The sequence below is a fragment of the Montipora foliosa genome, chromosome 9, assembly GCF_036669935.1.
Source record: "Montipora foliosa isolate CH-2021 chromosome 9, ASM3666993v2, whole genome shotgun sequence".
Taxonomy (NCBI): Eukaryota; Metazoa; Cnidaria; class Anthozoa; order Scleractinia; family Acroporidae; genus Montipora; species Montipora foliosa.
The window spans coordinates 49754903-49771680 of record NC_090877.1 but is presented as its reverse complement, the minus strand read 5'-3'; the positions used below and the strand labels follow the sequence as shown (position 1 = coordinate 49771680).

Here is a 16778-nt window from a genome sequence, read left to right as displayed (position 1 = left end):
TCTGCCTGTTTGCATATTATGGCAAACTCCTGACTGCAACTTCAGCATATTTAATACTTTTTGTGACACATTGCTCTTTAGAGGAAATGTTACATGTAGCTAAACAGATTGGCATAATGGCTTGTAATTTGCGTAAAGAAAATGTCATGTCATATGTCAACTTTTACATAATTTCAAAAAGTGAGTTGAAGATTTTTAACACAATCCATAGCAATATTTCGACCAGGAACACCAATTAAGCCCACCTGTTCTTAACACATCATTAATTTAAAATTTGAAGAATGATATTCTAGCTTCACCTGACTGAGCATGCAACTGTCTAACTCTTCTTGTGTAGGATCAGCACTACCACGATGCTTTGACTGAAAAGCAATCATGTAGTTTACTTGCTTTAGTGTTTATTGTAACTGCATGGTAAGTTAATTCCATATTGTATACCTTGTAATGTTTGGGCCATCCTAGGTTTTCTAGTTAGCTCCCCGTACAATTTAACAGTATTCATGTTCATTATGGCTTTAAGGCAGATGGATTATTGTAGTGTTTAAATACAGCTTATTAAGTTTGGAAAACACAAGGTCTGAAAGCCCAATGCATGCATGTGGCCAAACCTCTGTAATGAGATTTTAACCACTCGGCTTGTAAAAAGGAAAATCTTCCAGGTGGCCTATGTACAATAGATAGATAGATAGATATGTTTAATCACTCTTCTTGTAGCATTAGGCTAAATTACAAGAGGGGTCAGCAAAGCTAAAACAAAATATAATACAATGCAGTGCTACGTGTACTTGAAAGTAATGAACCTGTCTGTACGCTGGAGTCTGTTGATATTTGTGACCTGTCTACTAGAACCTGACCGAAGACCAAATCCATGGTTGACGCTTGTTCGTTCGGGAAGCAGGCTTGCCAGACACGGGAAGGGTGATACAGGTAGATCCTGGATAAAGCGTACACAGGTCTGGTTGCGGCGCTCTGACAGCGTCTGCAGACCCGCTCGAAACAGCGCCTGGCAGTAATTCAGGTCCGGGAAAATCATTCTCAGTGCTTCTTTTTGAACAGATTCCACGAGGTCACCTAAATAGGATGGCAAGCCAGCCGAGACTGGGGCTGCATATTCTAATACGGACCTTACTAAGCTACAATAAACTTGAATGATATCTTGAGCAGGCAGTCCTGTTTTTTTTAGGACCCTCAAGGCATATAACCGCTTGTGCGCGCGTTTTACAATATAGTCACAGTGGTGACCCGAGGTTAGGTCCGATGTGATATAAACTCCTAGAACCTTGTGGGTATTAACTTGATCTATAGGCCAGCCATCTATGTATATCGGGGGTACAGAAAAGGGTTTGTATTTGAGGAAGTCAATGAGCATGTCCTTGCACTTAGCGCCATTTAGCCGCATACCGTGTTGTGATGCAAACGTGCTGATAGAATTAGCTATAACGGGGAGCATGCTCATTGAAATTCTCGGAATTACCTAAACTATTGTTAAATCATCTACATATTTAGCTCTTAGGTTCCACTGTCTGGCTAGGTTATTAACCAGGACAGCGAAAAGCAGAGGAGCAAGTTTAGTTCCCTGTGGGATACCGCCCCGTGGTGTCACTGCAGGGAAGATTGTGTTACCCAGATACCCTCTGAGACCTGGCTGTCAAGAAGGACCCCACCCATCTAACTTGGACCTCGTGGACACCTAGATAACACATCTCTCGTACTAGGACATTGTGGTCCACGAGGTCAAATCCCTTGCTGAAATCAGTAAAACAAGATACATACAAAACAATCACCCTTGTCTACTGAGGCTAAGATATGATATAGTAAGTATACTATGGCATGTGAGCAAGATTTCCCAGGAAGGGAAAATTGCTTATCGTCCAATTGATCAATAATTTGGTTGTATACTGAATCTAATGTAACGCCCTCCATCAATTTAGCAACTTGACAGGTAAGAGTTATTGGTCTGAGATCATTCTTAATAATTTTTGGTGGTGTGCACTTGAGGCAGGGCCTAACTTGTGACTCTTTGAGTTGTGATGGAACCACGTCCTGTCTCAGGGAGGTGTTGTAAATATCCGAAAGGACAGGTGCTAGTTCCCAGGCAAACTCCTTCCAGATCTTGTTGGGAACAAGATCCGGTCCAGGAGACTTGTTTAACTTACTTGGCTCAGGGCTCTAAAGGTCTTTCTAGTGTCCACTAGGAATTCCCTTGGGACATCAAGTACACTGGTCGTAGGGCTCGTCCCCAGGGGAGTGAAGTGTGCAGTAAGATTAGTCAAGAATGTGTTGAAGAGCTGACCAAGTACAGCCGGGGAGGTTATGGTATCATTCAACATCTGATAAAACCAGTCATGCGAGTCCTTTCGTTGTGCAATCCCTTTTACTTCTTTCCACCACCGTTGAACATTCGTATCTTTCAGTGCTGCTACCTTGTTATTGTAGTATCCGTTTACAGATCTCGCAATCATATTGCACTTTTGCGCGCCAGTGTTTATATACCTGCGAATCCTTCCCGTGCACAGTTAGGGCCTTTTGTCGCTTCTCAATGAGCCCTTTCAGCTTAGGTGTTATCCAGGGTTTGTCACTTGTGCAGGACCTGACACCTTTCAGTGGAAAATAACGGTTGACTGCATGTGTAATTATGGAGGAAAACAGATCATATTTATCTTGAACATTATTAAGATTCAAGACCTCAGACCATTCATATTGTGTTATCCATCGCCCAAACTCATTGATTCTACTAGGACGTTGGTCTCTTGTGTACAAATGTTGTTTCAGACGAGCACGCTGGTGCACAATGGTTTCAGGTTTGATCAACATCGCATAGTGGTCACTGCGACCCAGTTTCGGGATTTGAGTAGGGGAAGCAAACAATTTCGGTTTTTTAGTAAGGCACCATTCTAGCGATGCTGTGTCTCTAGTCAAAATCTTAACTAGTTGCGTGAGACCAGTGGCACGTTTCACTTGTTTCTCAGTGATGCCAGTGCTTGGCGGGTTGAAATCTCCACAAATTACGACAAGGCCGTCCGGGTGATTGCATAGGAAAGCTTCGGTGTTTCGCTTCATGTGCTCAATCAAGATTAAGTTATCGGCCGAGCCTTTGTCCCGCGGATGGTAAATAATTCCCAGTAGTATGATCAATACTGATCGAGGAAGACGGTACGGTCTTATCGTCAGCCAGAGAGATTCGACTTCAGGGATCTCATACTCTGATATCCTATGGCAGGCAGTGCGGAAGCTGACATAAACAGCAACACCGCCACTGCCACTCGACGAAAGTCTATCTCTCCTGAATAAGCAAAAACCACCGAGGCTGACAGCTTCATCCGGGATTGAGGGGCAAAGCCAGGTCTCCGTAATGCACACAACACCAGCATTATTCAGATCAACAACAACCTGGAGTTCGTCTATTTTAGGTTTTAAGGAACGCACGTTTGCTAGTATCATGTCTGGGAACCATTTCAACTCGTTAGGAATGCTTGAGTCCAGAACAACACGTTCGACATTATTATCACTGCACAATTAAGTCAGGACAAGATGGCGTGGGTGTTCTGGGATTGTGTGTTCCCCCTCTCTTTGAGCGATATCTTTTTCTAATCCCTAGTTCGCCTATCAGTTTCCATGTCTCGGGAGAAAGCCGCTCTTTTTGTTGAGTTCTTCGTATACGGCGTAGGTCATCACTGGAGTATAATGTAATTGGCCGGTTTTGAGTAGTGGCTGATCTGATCAATTCAAGATGGCGGTTCGCATCATGACCTGGTTGAGGAATCCAATGCCATAATTTAACGAGGTCGTAGAAAGGATCAATCATGGACTGTACCAGGAGACATGATCCAAATAGAAAGTTGGTGAGCCACATTTTAGCACGTAACAAGTACAAATAAACAAGAAGTATTACAACAAAGTGACAGAGCTAATACAAGCAGATCCGGCAGCCAATGGCGCCCCTGCAGTCAAAGAATCAAAGGGACAATTCAATACTGTAAAGAATTTCCCAGAAATCTCCATGGATCCAAGAAGTTTGTCAAATTTTAGTTCTCTGACTTCTATTAAGTACATCTTCTCTTTTCATTATTGCCAAATTATTGAGCAAGGCAATACACACATCTTTTAGGCTTTTCTCTACAAATGCTCTCGTTTTCAACATAAAAAGAGGGTTAGGGTTAGGGTTAGGGTACCCTAATAATTTATGAAGTGACACTGTGATTGTCAAAAAAGCTAACAAAGCATTTAAGCATCAATGATTTACACCCATCAGGCACTGGGAAATGCAATTACCTTGTAATGTATGAATGCCAACTTAAAGGCGTTCTCAACTGAGCATGTCCCACAAGACATTGTTGTAACCTCTGACAATCCTGGTGGAGCCACCTTACCAATAAAGTAAAACATCAATAATAATAACAAGACACCTACAGTGTATAAGGGCATATTCATGGGATGCATAAACAGTTAACACAAATTGTCCAATTACGGTGAACTACATCTACGGGTAAACTTTGGAAAATGGCGAGACATTACCAGAAAGATAAATCTGTAATTTAACTAGAAGTTACTTGTTGTAAAAACAGAAAATTATAGAGGTTATATCTTATTATCAATGCTACTAAATTTGCAAATAGAAACAACAAGGCCATACTAGGGGTTATCAGGATACGGGATATTTAGGTAAGAAATTATAGGGATACAGGATATTTTGGGGGAAAATTAACAGGATACAGGATATTTATTAAACCGAACTGGCATTATAGAGATACATTGACCACAGGAATTATGGGATATAGGATATTTAGGCCAAAAATTAATGGGATACAGGATTCTTAGACCCCTTAGCTACTACTTCCAAAGAGCCAACTGTTGCCTTTACTCCATGCAGCTGCCCCCTACTGTTAGCAGCTACAACTGGTACTGCTCTTGCAGCTGCCTTATAATACTGCTGCTAGTACTGGCATTATCTTAATTATACCCCGAAGATCAAGGATTTCAAATTGCTGAAAGTGAAAGAACATGAAAACTGAAAGCTTCAAGAACAAATATCAAACTAAAAAAAGTACAGGTTTGGACAGAAAAACTTACACTCATCAAAGCTTCTTCTACATCTTGAAGGAATGATATTGGTGGAAACAGTCCTAATGCTGCACGGTTGACAAAGGATGACTGTATAGAAACATAATAGGGATTGATTAATGCACTAAGAATTTGTTATTTACAGACATTTGATAGTGGTGTGTTGATTCTCAGTGACAAATTGCAGTTTTGCAATGGGTGATGCGAAATCAAAACCGCATCTTGCATTGACACTCTCTTCCTTACCAATGAAATGAGGTGCCAGTTCTGGTGTCCCTTACTTAGGGCTGCTGATGTGGTGCTGGAGAATTAAAATGAAAGCTGAACCTTTTATTAGTGGATTTTGTTGTGGATCAGTCAGCTCTCTTGCCCTCTCTTACAGAAGTTGTACAATAGCCATGCAAGTCAAATTGTGAGCCATGCAAGTCAACAGGCGAGCCATGCAGTTATTGAAAGCTAACCATTTTAAAATGGGTGGTTAGATTTAAATACTGTTATCACCTCTATTTACCCTGCAAGCAGTTGGTTTCTCCTATGCTTCCCACGAGAGAAACCACAGTGATTGCGAGCCGCTGTCCAGCGCCAAGGAAAATTTTAACCGATAAAACGAGTTAGCAAACTTGTTTTGGCGCTTGCCCACGTGTTCAGCTACGTAACTGCTGCTGTTGGGTGAGCCTGCTGTGTAGTGATTTCCCGCAAAATAAGACAAAGTGATGTCAAATACATCACGTGGGGTGTGACGTACTTTGCACAGGCTCAACGGAAAATCAAACAGTTGCTCGCAGTGGTTTCTCTCTCGGTAAGCGTAGGAGAAACCAACTGCTTGCAGGGCACCTCTATTTGAAATGGGTGCTTAGACTAGCTTAAATGTGAGTCAACATGCATGATTCGCGTGACTAGCATGGTTTGCTGGCTCGCAGTTTGTCAAGACCCTTTCTTACATGTGCACCCGGTAATTTAACAATTTGCAACCCAGGGAGCAAAATAAAGGGAAATAACCCCACAGGAAGGCAGCAATACTGCCAAGCAGTTGAGCCTTTTTCATTGAAAGTTTGAATGTAGAAGTCCGCTTCCTAACTTCTGCACTTGTGTCCAGAAATGCAGGTAATTACATGTAGATACATGCACAATTTTGACATCCAACACCGATCGTAAAGGTTATAGCGCTATCTCAGCCAGGGTAAATGCAGCTGTTTATCCTTACTTGAGGATCAAAGCAGCATTTGGGGACACTTCGTGATGTTGTTAATTGTCTGCAGTATTCCAAGACACAAGTGATACCAGTACAGAATAGCGGACACTTTGTGATGCTTATTGAAATCTGAGTGAACCTTGCATTTCTGGACATATCTGCCCTAACCATAACCTAGCATCCTTGAATCTAGTACCATGCTTCCCACACCAAGCTTAACACTGACACTGGACTCCTTGTCAGGACTATTAATTTTATACCAAACAACCCTTGATACAATCTACCATTAAAATTAATAAACAATCTGACACATGTCAACATTTGATTATAACCGCAGGACCAATTCTTCCACAACCTTCAACTACAGCTTCAAGTAACATTCTGGTCTTTATGTAATAGTCTTCTTAATTATTACATGAATGAAAAAGTTAAAAAAAATTAAACTCTTACTGTAGTCTTTGGATCTCGCATAACTTTAAGTAAAGCAGGGTGATTATAACCTAAAAAATAACAATAGGGCATTTCATAGCACTCTCAAAAGCTCATGGCTTCTATCAACAAAATAAATTTAATATCACTGTGACCTAGGGAAAAGTCGCCCATACACTCTTGTCTTTCATGCGACTGCATTTCAGTTTGAATGGACCATTTATCAGGACTGGTATGTACGTGCTTTTTAAAAATTCAAATAATTTTGCAATGCTGTTGTTGAGAAATTATTGCTGCTATAATATTTACCATAAAATTGTTTACTTCTTGCCGCTTTATCACTAGAGGACGATTGGGGCATCAAGTGACGTTTTGTCTAGAATTTAAGTTATCACTCCATTGATAAGGTATTGTATTGCTGATAACTAAATAAACTGTGAGGCCTTGAGCTGCTTTTGAAAACTTAAATCCAAGCTTTCAAATATATTATATGGCTCTTTCAGTGCCGTAATCACAATTTTAGCTTTGCTGCAACTAAATTAAATATAGTTAAACGAAATTTAACATAGTTAACGACTAGTAGCTAGTCTGGTCAGTAGTGTTTTGCAGGCAGTTGTTAGTTAGTTGTTAGCCTCTCTCATAAAATGGAATTTGAATACAGTATGGTGTCCTTGTTCTGCGAGATCCTTGGTCTGTGACTTTTCCGTATATGATGCTATATTTCCTCGTAAACTAAAATACCACTAAAAACAAATGTGTCCAATGATGTCTTTCTTATTCTTCTTTCACATGACAAAATTTTGGCTTTCCTGCTATCGGTGATTGTGCATGTGAATTTGTCTTTTTAAAAAGTCTCTACTTTTGCGGTTCCTTGACTTAAATGGTCATGTTAACTTGCCTTGTGTAAAGATAAAACACAACGGGACACATGTTTTTTTGCAGAACAGATTTACAGATAAACTAATTTTTGTGGTTGGGAATGAATTTGCTGCAGGCTTTTAAACTTTTGTTTTATTGACTCTTGAAAAATATCAACTATTTCCACATAGGGGTCCTTGGTCCGCGACTTGTAATACTTATAACCCCAGAGAACTTAAATCTCGCAAAGCAGATAAAGAAAACCCTTTGATAAATGGAAAAGGTCTTTGCTTTAACTGACTATTTTCAACATCTTCTTTATACATGTTTATGAATGCGTTAACTTCTTTTGTATGTCTGGAATACCTATACGGTCTTATAATGGAGCTTGTGTTGGGAGACGGTCATGCAACTGAAAATAAAAGCAGATTCTCTACTCACAACGACATCCAATATGACTGTAGCTGAGATATATCGAGGATAACAAAGAATAAATAACTGGCCATGTTCGTACAGAAATTATCGGGATTCACAGGTATTTTTTTGGGCTGCTTACATGATTCGCAGAGCAAGGACCAAATTTGCAGACGAAGGGCTTGGAATTACGTTCACCTTTTTTCGAATTTCAAGAGAAATACTTCAGTTTGGAACTAATGCCAATTTAACATTATCGCAAGAAAAGAAAAAGCTATCTTCAGGGAATATTTTAGTTTGTGGCGTTTTGATTCAGGTAAGATATTCAAGTTTATCCTTTTTTCTCACGGATCATGGACACCATACTGTAGTCCTGAAAATAAAAATGATATTGAACACACAGAGGAAATTTACCCTAATAAAACAAAATAAAAATAAAGCAAACAAACAAGAGTGGCAGCTCACAAGTACTTTTAAACGTGATTCTTTCCCTCCGAGAAAACCAAAAAAGTCAGCCAAATCCTAAAACCCTAGCTTTATAACCCATTGACTCCTGGGGGTTCCCCATTGACGAGTAAAATCGTCTGGCGTTAGAGTAAAATACTAAGTCTGGCCAGTTTAGGCGTCAAAGGGTTAATGGGACAATGACTGATTAACCAGACTGACAAGGAATACTAGGTGATTTCTGACATTCTGGACTTGATGACTACAGTAAAACATGTAAAAGAAATATTTTTCCACAAACCTAAAGGAAGCGATGCAATCTGCTGGAAAACATCCAGTAAGACATTGCCATCTGCATCAACAATGTAGTTCCCTTTACTGTTTTCATAATCAACAAAATAAGACATCCCTTTGGTCAGCTGTAGATCATGAAAATCAACCAACACTTTGAGATGTACATGTAACTAAAAAATGCACAGAACAGTTTCACAGACATTCTTAGACCTAATTTTGGCAAATTTAAGTTACTCATGCAGTCATCATGAGCACCTTTCTTTGCAACCTTGAAGAGATTTTCCGAGGTTTTTTGCAATTATAATTATTATTTTACTGAGTGTGCACAGTTAATAAATAAAATTGATTTTCGAGTGCAAAGCTAATGTTAATATTTTGTGGCCCTGAGGAAGGGCATTACCCAAAAAGCTTTATAATGACTTTCTTAATTACATTACAGTTAGAAAAACCATTACAGTTAGAAAATGTAGGTTGGTAATGCAGTCAAACTGAAAATACATGATTGGCGATAACCCTAACCCTAATAATTTGTTTCATCTTAAATTTTTAATTTAAAAAAAGCTTACCTGAATTTGGGACAACTCATTGAGCAGCTCCTACAATAACATAAATAATAATGAGATTGGATATTACTTAATTAGTCTAGTATTTTTATTTTCATGGCTCACATTGTCTGAACTACATTGCTGCCTGAATCTACTCTGAATTTCCAATCAGTAGTTTTATTCAGGAATATCAAATTACCAAAGCTAATCTTAAGTGCCCCTGTGACCAAAAACTCAATTCTTATTTTCCTTTGGATTTCAAAACTACATGTATGTTTAATAACCAAACACTAAACGACCAAAGTTTTAAGCCTTGACTTCAAAAAGACACCTGTTTATTTTAACTGGAATTTTCCTAGTCAATGGTCTGCCATTACTAACTTTAAGTTCTTGAGAGAGCTGGATGGAGGAGAAAACGATGTCAAAGGCTCACTAGTTAAAGAATGCAATGTGTGTGTACGCCACAGAATTAATATGCAGCACAGGAGTTTTGGGCTTTCAGACATTTAAACTCGCATTTTGCATTTACAATAAGCTGCATTCACACGCTGAAATTATAAGGTAGTGTGCCTTTGATGTCACTTTCCCCTGAATCCAACCCTCTGAGGTCCAATTGGTCAGTTTTGAACATGAGTAATGGCAGACCGAGAAATCTTATAAAACTTACACTTAGCCTGTGTATAGACCACCCCTCCCCTCAAAAAAAAAATCGGAGAGGAACGGTCTGTGATTTACCGTTAGTAATCGTGTTCCGGAATAATTTTGCATACATTATTTAGTAATCTACGCGGACCAAAATTTGCGTGGCTCATATTTCGTTTGGAGCTAAATTCTCAAAATGGTGGTCAATGAGGTAGATTTCAAACGTGCATCGAAGAGCGTCTCCGATAGTTTTAAGATACCTTGGCTTTATAGCATAAAAGCACTCTTCAAAGGAGAGGATATATTCGCAAGTCTTCCAACCAGGTACGGCTCTGATCTTCAAAACAGGACAGATCGTTGCCGATGAGCTGTTATTTTCCTCGGTGTGTACATTCTCAAATCTTCCATGGCATCACGCTTTGTAGATTGTACTTGAGAATGGTTTTCGAGTGGACAATCTTTTGAATAGTGCTATATTCACCTCGTGAAGAGCACTTTTGTTTCTTTTGCGCTGACAATTCCTACAAATGTCCGTCGAATCGATTTCCACTTTACACTCCATAGATAACAATTCCGCTCGTACTTTAAAAGAAAAACCTCTTTGACGATCAAAAAGATTTTTATTCGTATTTTGTACTGTGCTCAAAGTACACACGAACGAACTCATCGTAAAATCTCTCACGGTGACGGTGTTGATGTGGAGAAATAAAAATAAAAGCCAATCAAAACTCGTTGTTTCAATGATTTAATGATCGATGGGTAATAACCAATCAAATCATTTTCTACACATTCCAGGAAAAATCACGTGGTATGGAACACGATTATCAACGGTAAATCACAGACCGTTCCTCTCCGATTTTTTTTTGAGGGGAGGGGAGGTCTGTACACAGGCTAACTTACACTCAAAGTAAACGGCTTTTGGATAAAAATCAAAGCTCAAAATTTTACCAGTCAGATGTTAAAAAAGGAAACACTTTCAAAATCTGAAGAAAAAAAAAGTGATATTTTTTTATCAGAGGGGAACTTTCAATTTAGTGTGAAATAAAGGTTAAGTGCATATAAATGTATGTGTCTAAATGTGAGTGCAGGCTTTCTAGGTCTTATGAAATTGTGAGCAGGTAGTGCCTGATATTCCATTTAATTGTGTGCATTTGAATCCAATCCCTGTGGGTAAAAGTAAGCGATCATCATTCACCAACACTATATTCCAACATTCAATGTTAGATTTGGCTTCTAGGGTGCATACATGTACATGTATGCAAAAGTGTGTGAATTTTTACCTACTTGAATCACATTGGGTCTAGAACAATAAATTCTAACGATTGAGGTACTGTGTCTTGGCTACATGAACATGGAATACATTGACTGTAAATTGCATGGAAGAAGACAGTTGCACCTCTACTTTTAGTTCTGAATCATTATTAATGTACTGTCCACTGGATTTAATAATTAAAAGTATCATGCTTTTAAATGAAATGCTGGTCCTTTGAATGGAAAAATACCAACCACCTTTTAAAGCAAGTCAATAGGGCCATTTATACGGGAGAAAATAAGACGCGTCTTAGCTAAGACGCGTCTTAAATAAGATGCGAAATCTCGTATAAATGGTTCGCGTGAGGTTCGCATCTTAGTTTTGATACAGCCTCATTTACATGCGAAGTTGCCATTAGCAATGCCGTTAAAAGCAATAACTTTGGTAAAGATCCAAGATGGCTCGCTGTAGCAAGAAACAAAAGCGTGCCGTCATTTTAAGAAGGAAGAGAATTCTTAAGAGATGTTTTTTCTCTTTTGAGAAGTCCTCTTTTCTTGTAAAGACCGTGCTGTGGAACAAAATTCAAAAACTTGACGTTGCCTTCAAAGAATATAACAGAAATCCGAGACGAGTCGGAAGAAAGCGATCGACTGATTGGTGCGATAACGACATGTTACTTATAGTTCAAAGGATGAGGAACTCTTTCTCCTCCACCAAAGTCCACGAGTTTCTCTGTTTTGTTGGTGTTTTTGAGGCTGACTGGGAAGCCATTTTGTTAGCCTGGGTGACTTGTCAACGAAATGACACGCATATGACAGGCATGCGCACTTATAGTTCACGTCTTATTTAGGATGCAAACCCATTTATACGAGGAAGTTCACGTCTTATTTAAGACGCGGACAAAATTAGAACAGCCTAAAATTCTGTTCCAAGATAAGACGCGTCTTATGTAAGTCGCGTCTAAAATAAGACACGAACGCTTGTTTTGTACCATTTATACGAGCAGTTCGCGTCTTATCTAAGACGCGTCTTAGCTAAGACGCGTCTTATTTTCTCCCGTATAAATGGCCCTAATGTCAATAAGTTCTAGTCACCTTTACAATACCATACAATACTTCATTTAACAAGGATAACACATTAACCTAAATAAACAGTTTTCTAACATGTGGCCCTTATGTGGCCCTTTTGGTAGTAATTCTAAAAAATTACTTATTATAATGGTATCCCTAATGGCCAACATAATGTTGTACCTTGGAGCGTGGACCAGGAATTGGAGTTTTCACCACTGGTCTGTCATATTCCTGTACAACTGAATCCATGGAGTGATGTACTACCATGACTGTCTTCTGTCGGTGTAACACTATGGTAAAATAAAGTACCCTACTGATAAGTTCCTTCAGTGAATTTTATTGCTGCCAAGCAAATTAAGGTAACTTGATACAATAATCATATATCGCACATGATTACAGTCGAAGCTCTCTAAGCGACCACTCTCATAAGCGATCAGCTGAATGCTCAATCAGTGCCACTTCGCGCACATGCTACTGACACGTGTCGCTGCATGCGCATTTGTTGCATTGCCAGGTGTGTCACTACCACCCCCTTCATTGCTCAGGGTGTGTTGCTGCCACCCTCATTAGTTGCATCACCAGGATGTTGCTGCCATCCCCATACAGTCACTCACAGGGTCTGTTGCTGCCACCCTTCCTTGTGCTAGGGTGCACCCAATAACTGTAGTCCCATTTACAGCCAAAGACTGTGAAGTCCAATTGTATCACTATGGCATAATGCATTATGTAATAAAAGCTATAAATTTGTTAACGCAACCTCTACCACCATTAGGATTACCCAACCGGACTTTCCCCTTGTTTTTAAGCTCTCGTATGCGACCACTCAAAGATTGGCTATCAAAGAGTCTTGTCTATATACGTTAACACAACCCACTGCACTTATAATTCGTTGACAAAGATATTTTACATGTGTAACTGCAAGGTGACTACTGACAGCCATTACAGAGAAAATAACTACATGACAGACCTTAAAGTTTCGACTTCACCAACAAGTTGACATACTTCTGTCCCCAGATTTTGACCCTCCCTTCAAATAAATTCTGTCAAGTGAGCTTTCAGTCTTATTAATAAGCAGGCAGAATTTTCAGATTGCCAAGGAAACAAAGAACTATCTAGAGCTGTTTTGGGAGTTAAGGATTTTTGCATTACTGGAAGAACAACTCTGCTCATTGAAACAATTCTCTACAAAAGACTACTTTGTTTAAGTGTTCAAAATAAATAGACATAATCATATGAAGTGCAGCTTATCAATGAAATGGAGACATGATCCTTGCACTTATTGTCTCTTGCAGAGAACTGAAAAGTTTCCAACACCCAAAAATTTGAGATGGCATTGCACCAGCATCGCAAAGGTGATGGGTTCTTCCAGGTGTCTGTAACAGACAATAATATTGCTTAAACTTTTCAGGTAAGTGTGAGGAGCTCTTCTGCAATTCACTACGTCTAAGTCTCAGGTTTAAAATTTTAAGCGAAACTGTTGATGTTAGTTTTTTTAGTTTTGTAAGGATATTTTGACAGATGTGAATGAGAGTAAATAATTTAGAATGCTTTTGTACATGAAATGGAAAGAAATATTTACAAAATTTGACTTTTTCGGGGGCCTGAGGTCTCAGTTTTCATGACACCCTGTGTTTGCTTTAACATGGGAGTGAGTTAGCGTTAGGGTTTAGGGTTACTTTAAGTGCAAGTTTTGGATTTCACGATCTACTATTACTTATGTTCGAAACTCACCAATTGGATCTCAGAGGGTTGGATCTAGGGAAAAGTGACATCAATTATTCACTAGCTTAAAGTGCCTATGAAGCAAAAGACATCTTTGGCTTATTTTAAAGACCTTTTGAAATGGTGAAGAATCAACCTCGTTCCCAGGGTCTCTCATCTTAACGCCTGGGGCGAGCGAGGAGAGACCCTGGTAGGGTCTGGTCACGTGTCTCTCAGAAGCTGGGAGATAACAATTTATCCAATGAAGGGAGAGGCGGCTTAGTAAGAATTTTGTCTATACTGAGACTACGGGAGTGCGGAATGTGTTGTCACCAAAACAAACCAAGTTTCACGTGCTGCGGTACGTGAACATATGTTCTTCTGCGGCTATGTCCGGCGATAATAGTGGTAACACGGCGACAACATTATGGCCATGGTAAATTGCCTCGAGGCAGATCACTTGTTTAACTTTTAGATTAACGTTGGAATAAATACTATGCGAAATTGCAGCCTGAAGGCTACTGTAAAACATTGCGGGTAATGGCGGAGTCGCAGCGCGAAGCTATTAGCCTCACTTTGAATTCGACATAGCTCAATGCGACAATTTTTTTTGTTTAGAGAGGACCCCTCCCTAGTGTTTTCAATTGTCACGGAAGCACGTGACCAGACCCTACCAGGGTCTCTCCTCGCTCGAGAGACCCTGGGAACGAGGTTGGTGAAGAATGGTGTTTTTTATTTTGGAATACCTTCTTTTGTTCCAGAGATATTCAAGGTTTTGTTAAAAAACCGATGATATCACAAACATTGCAAAAGACTGTAATAAATCACAAAATTGAGAATATCTCTGAAAATATTGGATGGGTGTTGTTCAAACTTGGCAGTAGTAATCTACATCAAGCAAAGCACAAAATGATACCCTCTATGGTGTTGCCATGACAACCATTTTTTACTGCTGGGTCTGTTTAACACAGGGTTGATTTTTTCATTTATTGTTGTAATAAGACAATTTCACTCTCGGTAAGCTTATACAGAGATGTAAAGCATTATGGGCAGCACATGCGTTTTAAGTCTGACCATCTGCTTATATTTATCTGTTCAAAATCTGAGATATTTGGTTCATTGCAGAGAGGCCTGGAAACGAGAGTGTTGCCATGGCAACATCTTAGTGGGTGTCACTTTGTGTCTTATCTGATGTACATTACTGTTGCCAAGTTTAAATATCATTACTCCCATATTTTCAGAGATATTCTCAATTTTGTAATTTATTACAGTCGTTTGCAATGTTTGTGACATCAATTTTATAACAAAAACTTGAATATCTCTGGAACAAACGAAAGTATTCCAACATAGAAAACACCATTCTTCATCAATTTGAAAGATGTTTAAAATAAGCAAAGATATTTTTTACTTCATAGGCCCATTAAAATCACAGTGTATGAATGCAGTTTATTACACATGCAAAACACGTATAAAGTCTGAAAGTGCGAAACTCCCTCTGCTGCATATTATTTAGCTGTGTACACACACATTGCATTCTTAAACTACTGAGTCTTTGATGTCAATTTCTCTTCGATCCAGCTCTCTCAAGATTTTAAAGTCGACATCTTGGCGGTCCAATAATTCCAGTTAAAACAGGGCTCAAAATTAACAAAAAAATACAGGCACAAAATTGCAACAAGACACAAAAAGTTAGTTGCGATTTCACAAATTTTAGTCGCAAATTGCCGTGCTTCATTGTGTTGTCAGTCGTTTAGGAAAACAAAATATGAGCCTGCAATACTGAAAATGCGAATTGCTACTTGTGTGTAAAAAAAACGCTGAAAATGCCAATCGCAGCGATTATGCTACAATTATGCTATCTTCAGATTGAGAGAAAATGCACAGTGATAAACAAAATAATTTTGCCATTTCTTTATTTAGTTTACACGTAGCAAAAGTAGCAGCAAAGTGGCAACTGCTAACCTTTTTGTTTTGAAAGAGTGAAGGTGAAAACAAGTCGCAAATTTGCAACTTCTCCAGATAATTTAGTCGCAGAGGAGAAAAATTCAGTTGCAAATGTGACTGTATTGGTCGCAATTTGGAGCCACGTGAAATAAATTAAATCAAAGGTTAAGCCTTCAGTCACTTAGTGTTAAATTAAAATAGTTTTGAAATACAAAGCAAAAGGAGCTCTAGTTGATTTTTTGGTTAAGTAGAGGTGAATAATAATATTGATCAGCTATCAATGCCAGCTCTTGATTTAAATTCTTCAATTGCAACAACAAAAGCATTTTTGGGACAGAATAAAGTTATCATCATAGAATTGGTAAAATATATGCATGTAGTAATTTCACCCAGACGATCAAATTCCATGGATGTATTAGTATATGTAATTGCATGGGCCTGAGGGCAATAGACCATTTTACAGTTGTAGCTAAGTTACCTGGCCCTAAGAATGGAGGCAAGGCTGCAATGGACCCCGTTTTCATACAAACCTTCATGATTTTGTATTGTTAATACCGACTAATTAGAATTACAGCAACACAATTTACATGATAAAAGCTGTAGGGGCTGTATCAATACAAGGTCATCGGCAGCCTCACAGCCATTCATAGGTTAGGACACTGAGCAAACAACAGGATTAATTTCACTCGTCTAAAGTTTCAAAAATTTCACAAAATTCGAGACAAGGGCAATTTGAAAAACTCTGAAAAGACAAGTGCAATTAATCCCTAATAACTATTGTACATGGGCACAAATTGCAGTTACATTTTTATCACATAAGGGAAAAATTATTGAGGGAAGCCTGCTCAATGCCACGACAAAAAAATTACAATGAACTGAACACGCGTACATTCGGTTAAAGTTCAATTCGATAAATTGTTGCTGACAGCAGA

The 16778-nt window shown here is 38.9% G+C and overlaps 1 protein-coding gene across 2 annotated transcripts in view; it reads right to left on the bottom strand.

The window, feature by feature from the left end:
- LOC137972055 (4-aminobutyrate aminotransferase, mitochondrial-like) overlaps positions 1 to 16778 on the bottom strand; it is a 31596-nt gene that overhangs the window by 11607 nt on the left and 3211 nt on the right. The window contains exons 1-8 of one of the 2 annotated variants that reach the window (XM_068818863.1): positions 13169 to 13199; positions 12382 to 12491; positions 9259 to 9288; positions 8700 to 8817; positions 6704 to 6753; positions 5071 to 5151; positions 4273 to 4365; positions 300 to 362 (exon numbers count right to left, since the gene is read on the bottom strand). In XM_068818863.1, coding sequence (XP_068674964.1) covers positions 300 to 362; positions 4273 to 4365; positions 5071 to 5151; positions 6704 to 6753; positions 8700 to 8817; positions 9259 to 9288; positions 12382 to 12468 — 522 coding nt within the window. In that variant the 5' untranslated portion in view covers positions 12469 to 12491; positions 13169 to 13199. Of the gene's footprint in view, positions 1 to 299; positions 363 to 4272; positions 4366 to 5070; positions 5152 to 6703; positions 6754 to 8699; positions 8818 to 9258; positions 9289 to 12381; positions 12492 to 13168; positions 13200 to 16778 lie in introns of those variants that run through there. The other variant, XM_068818862.1, reaches the window with a different exon arrangement.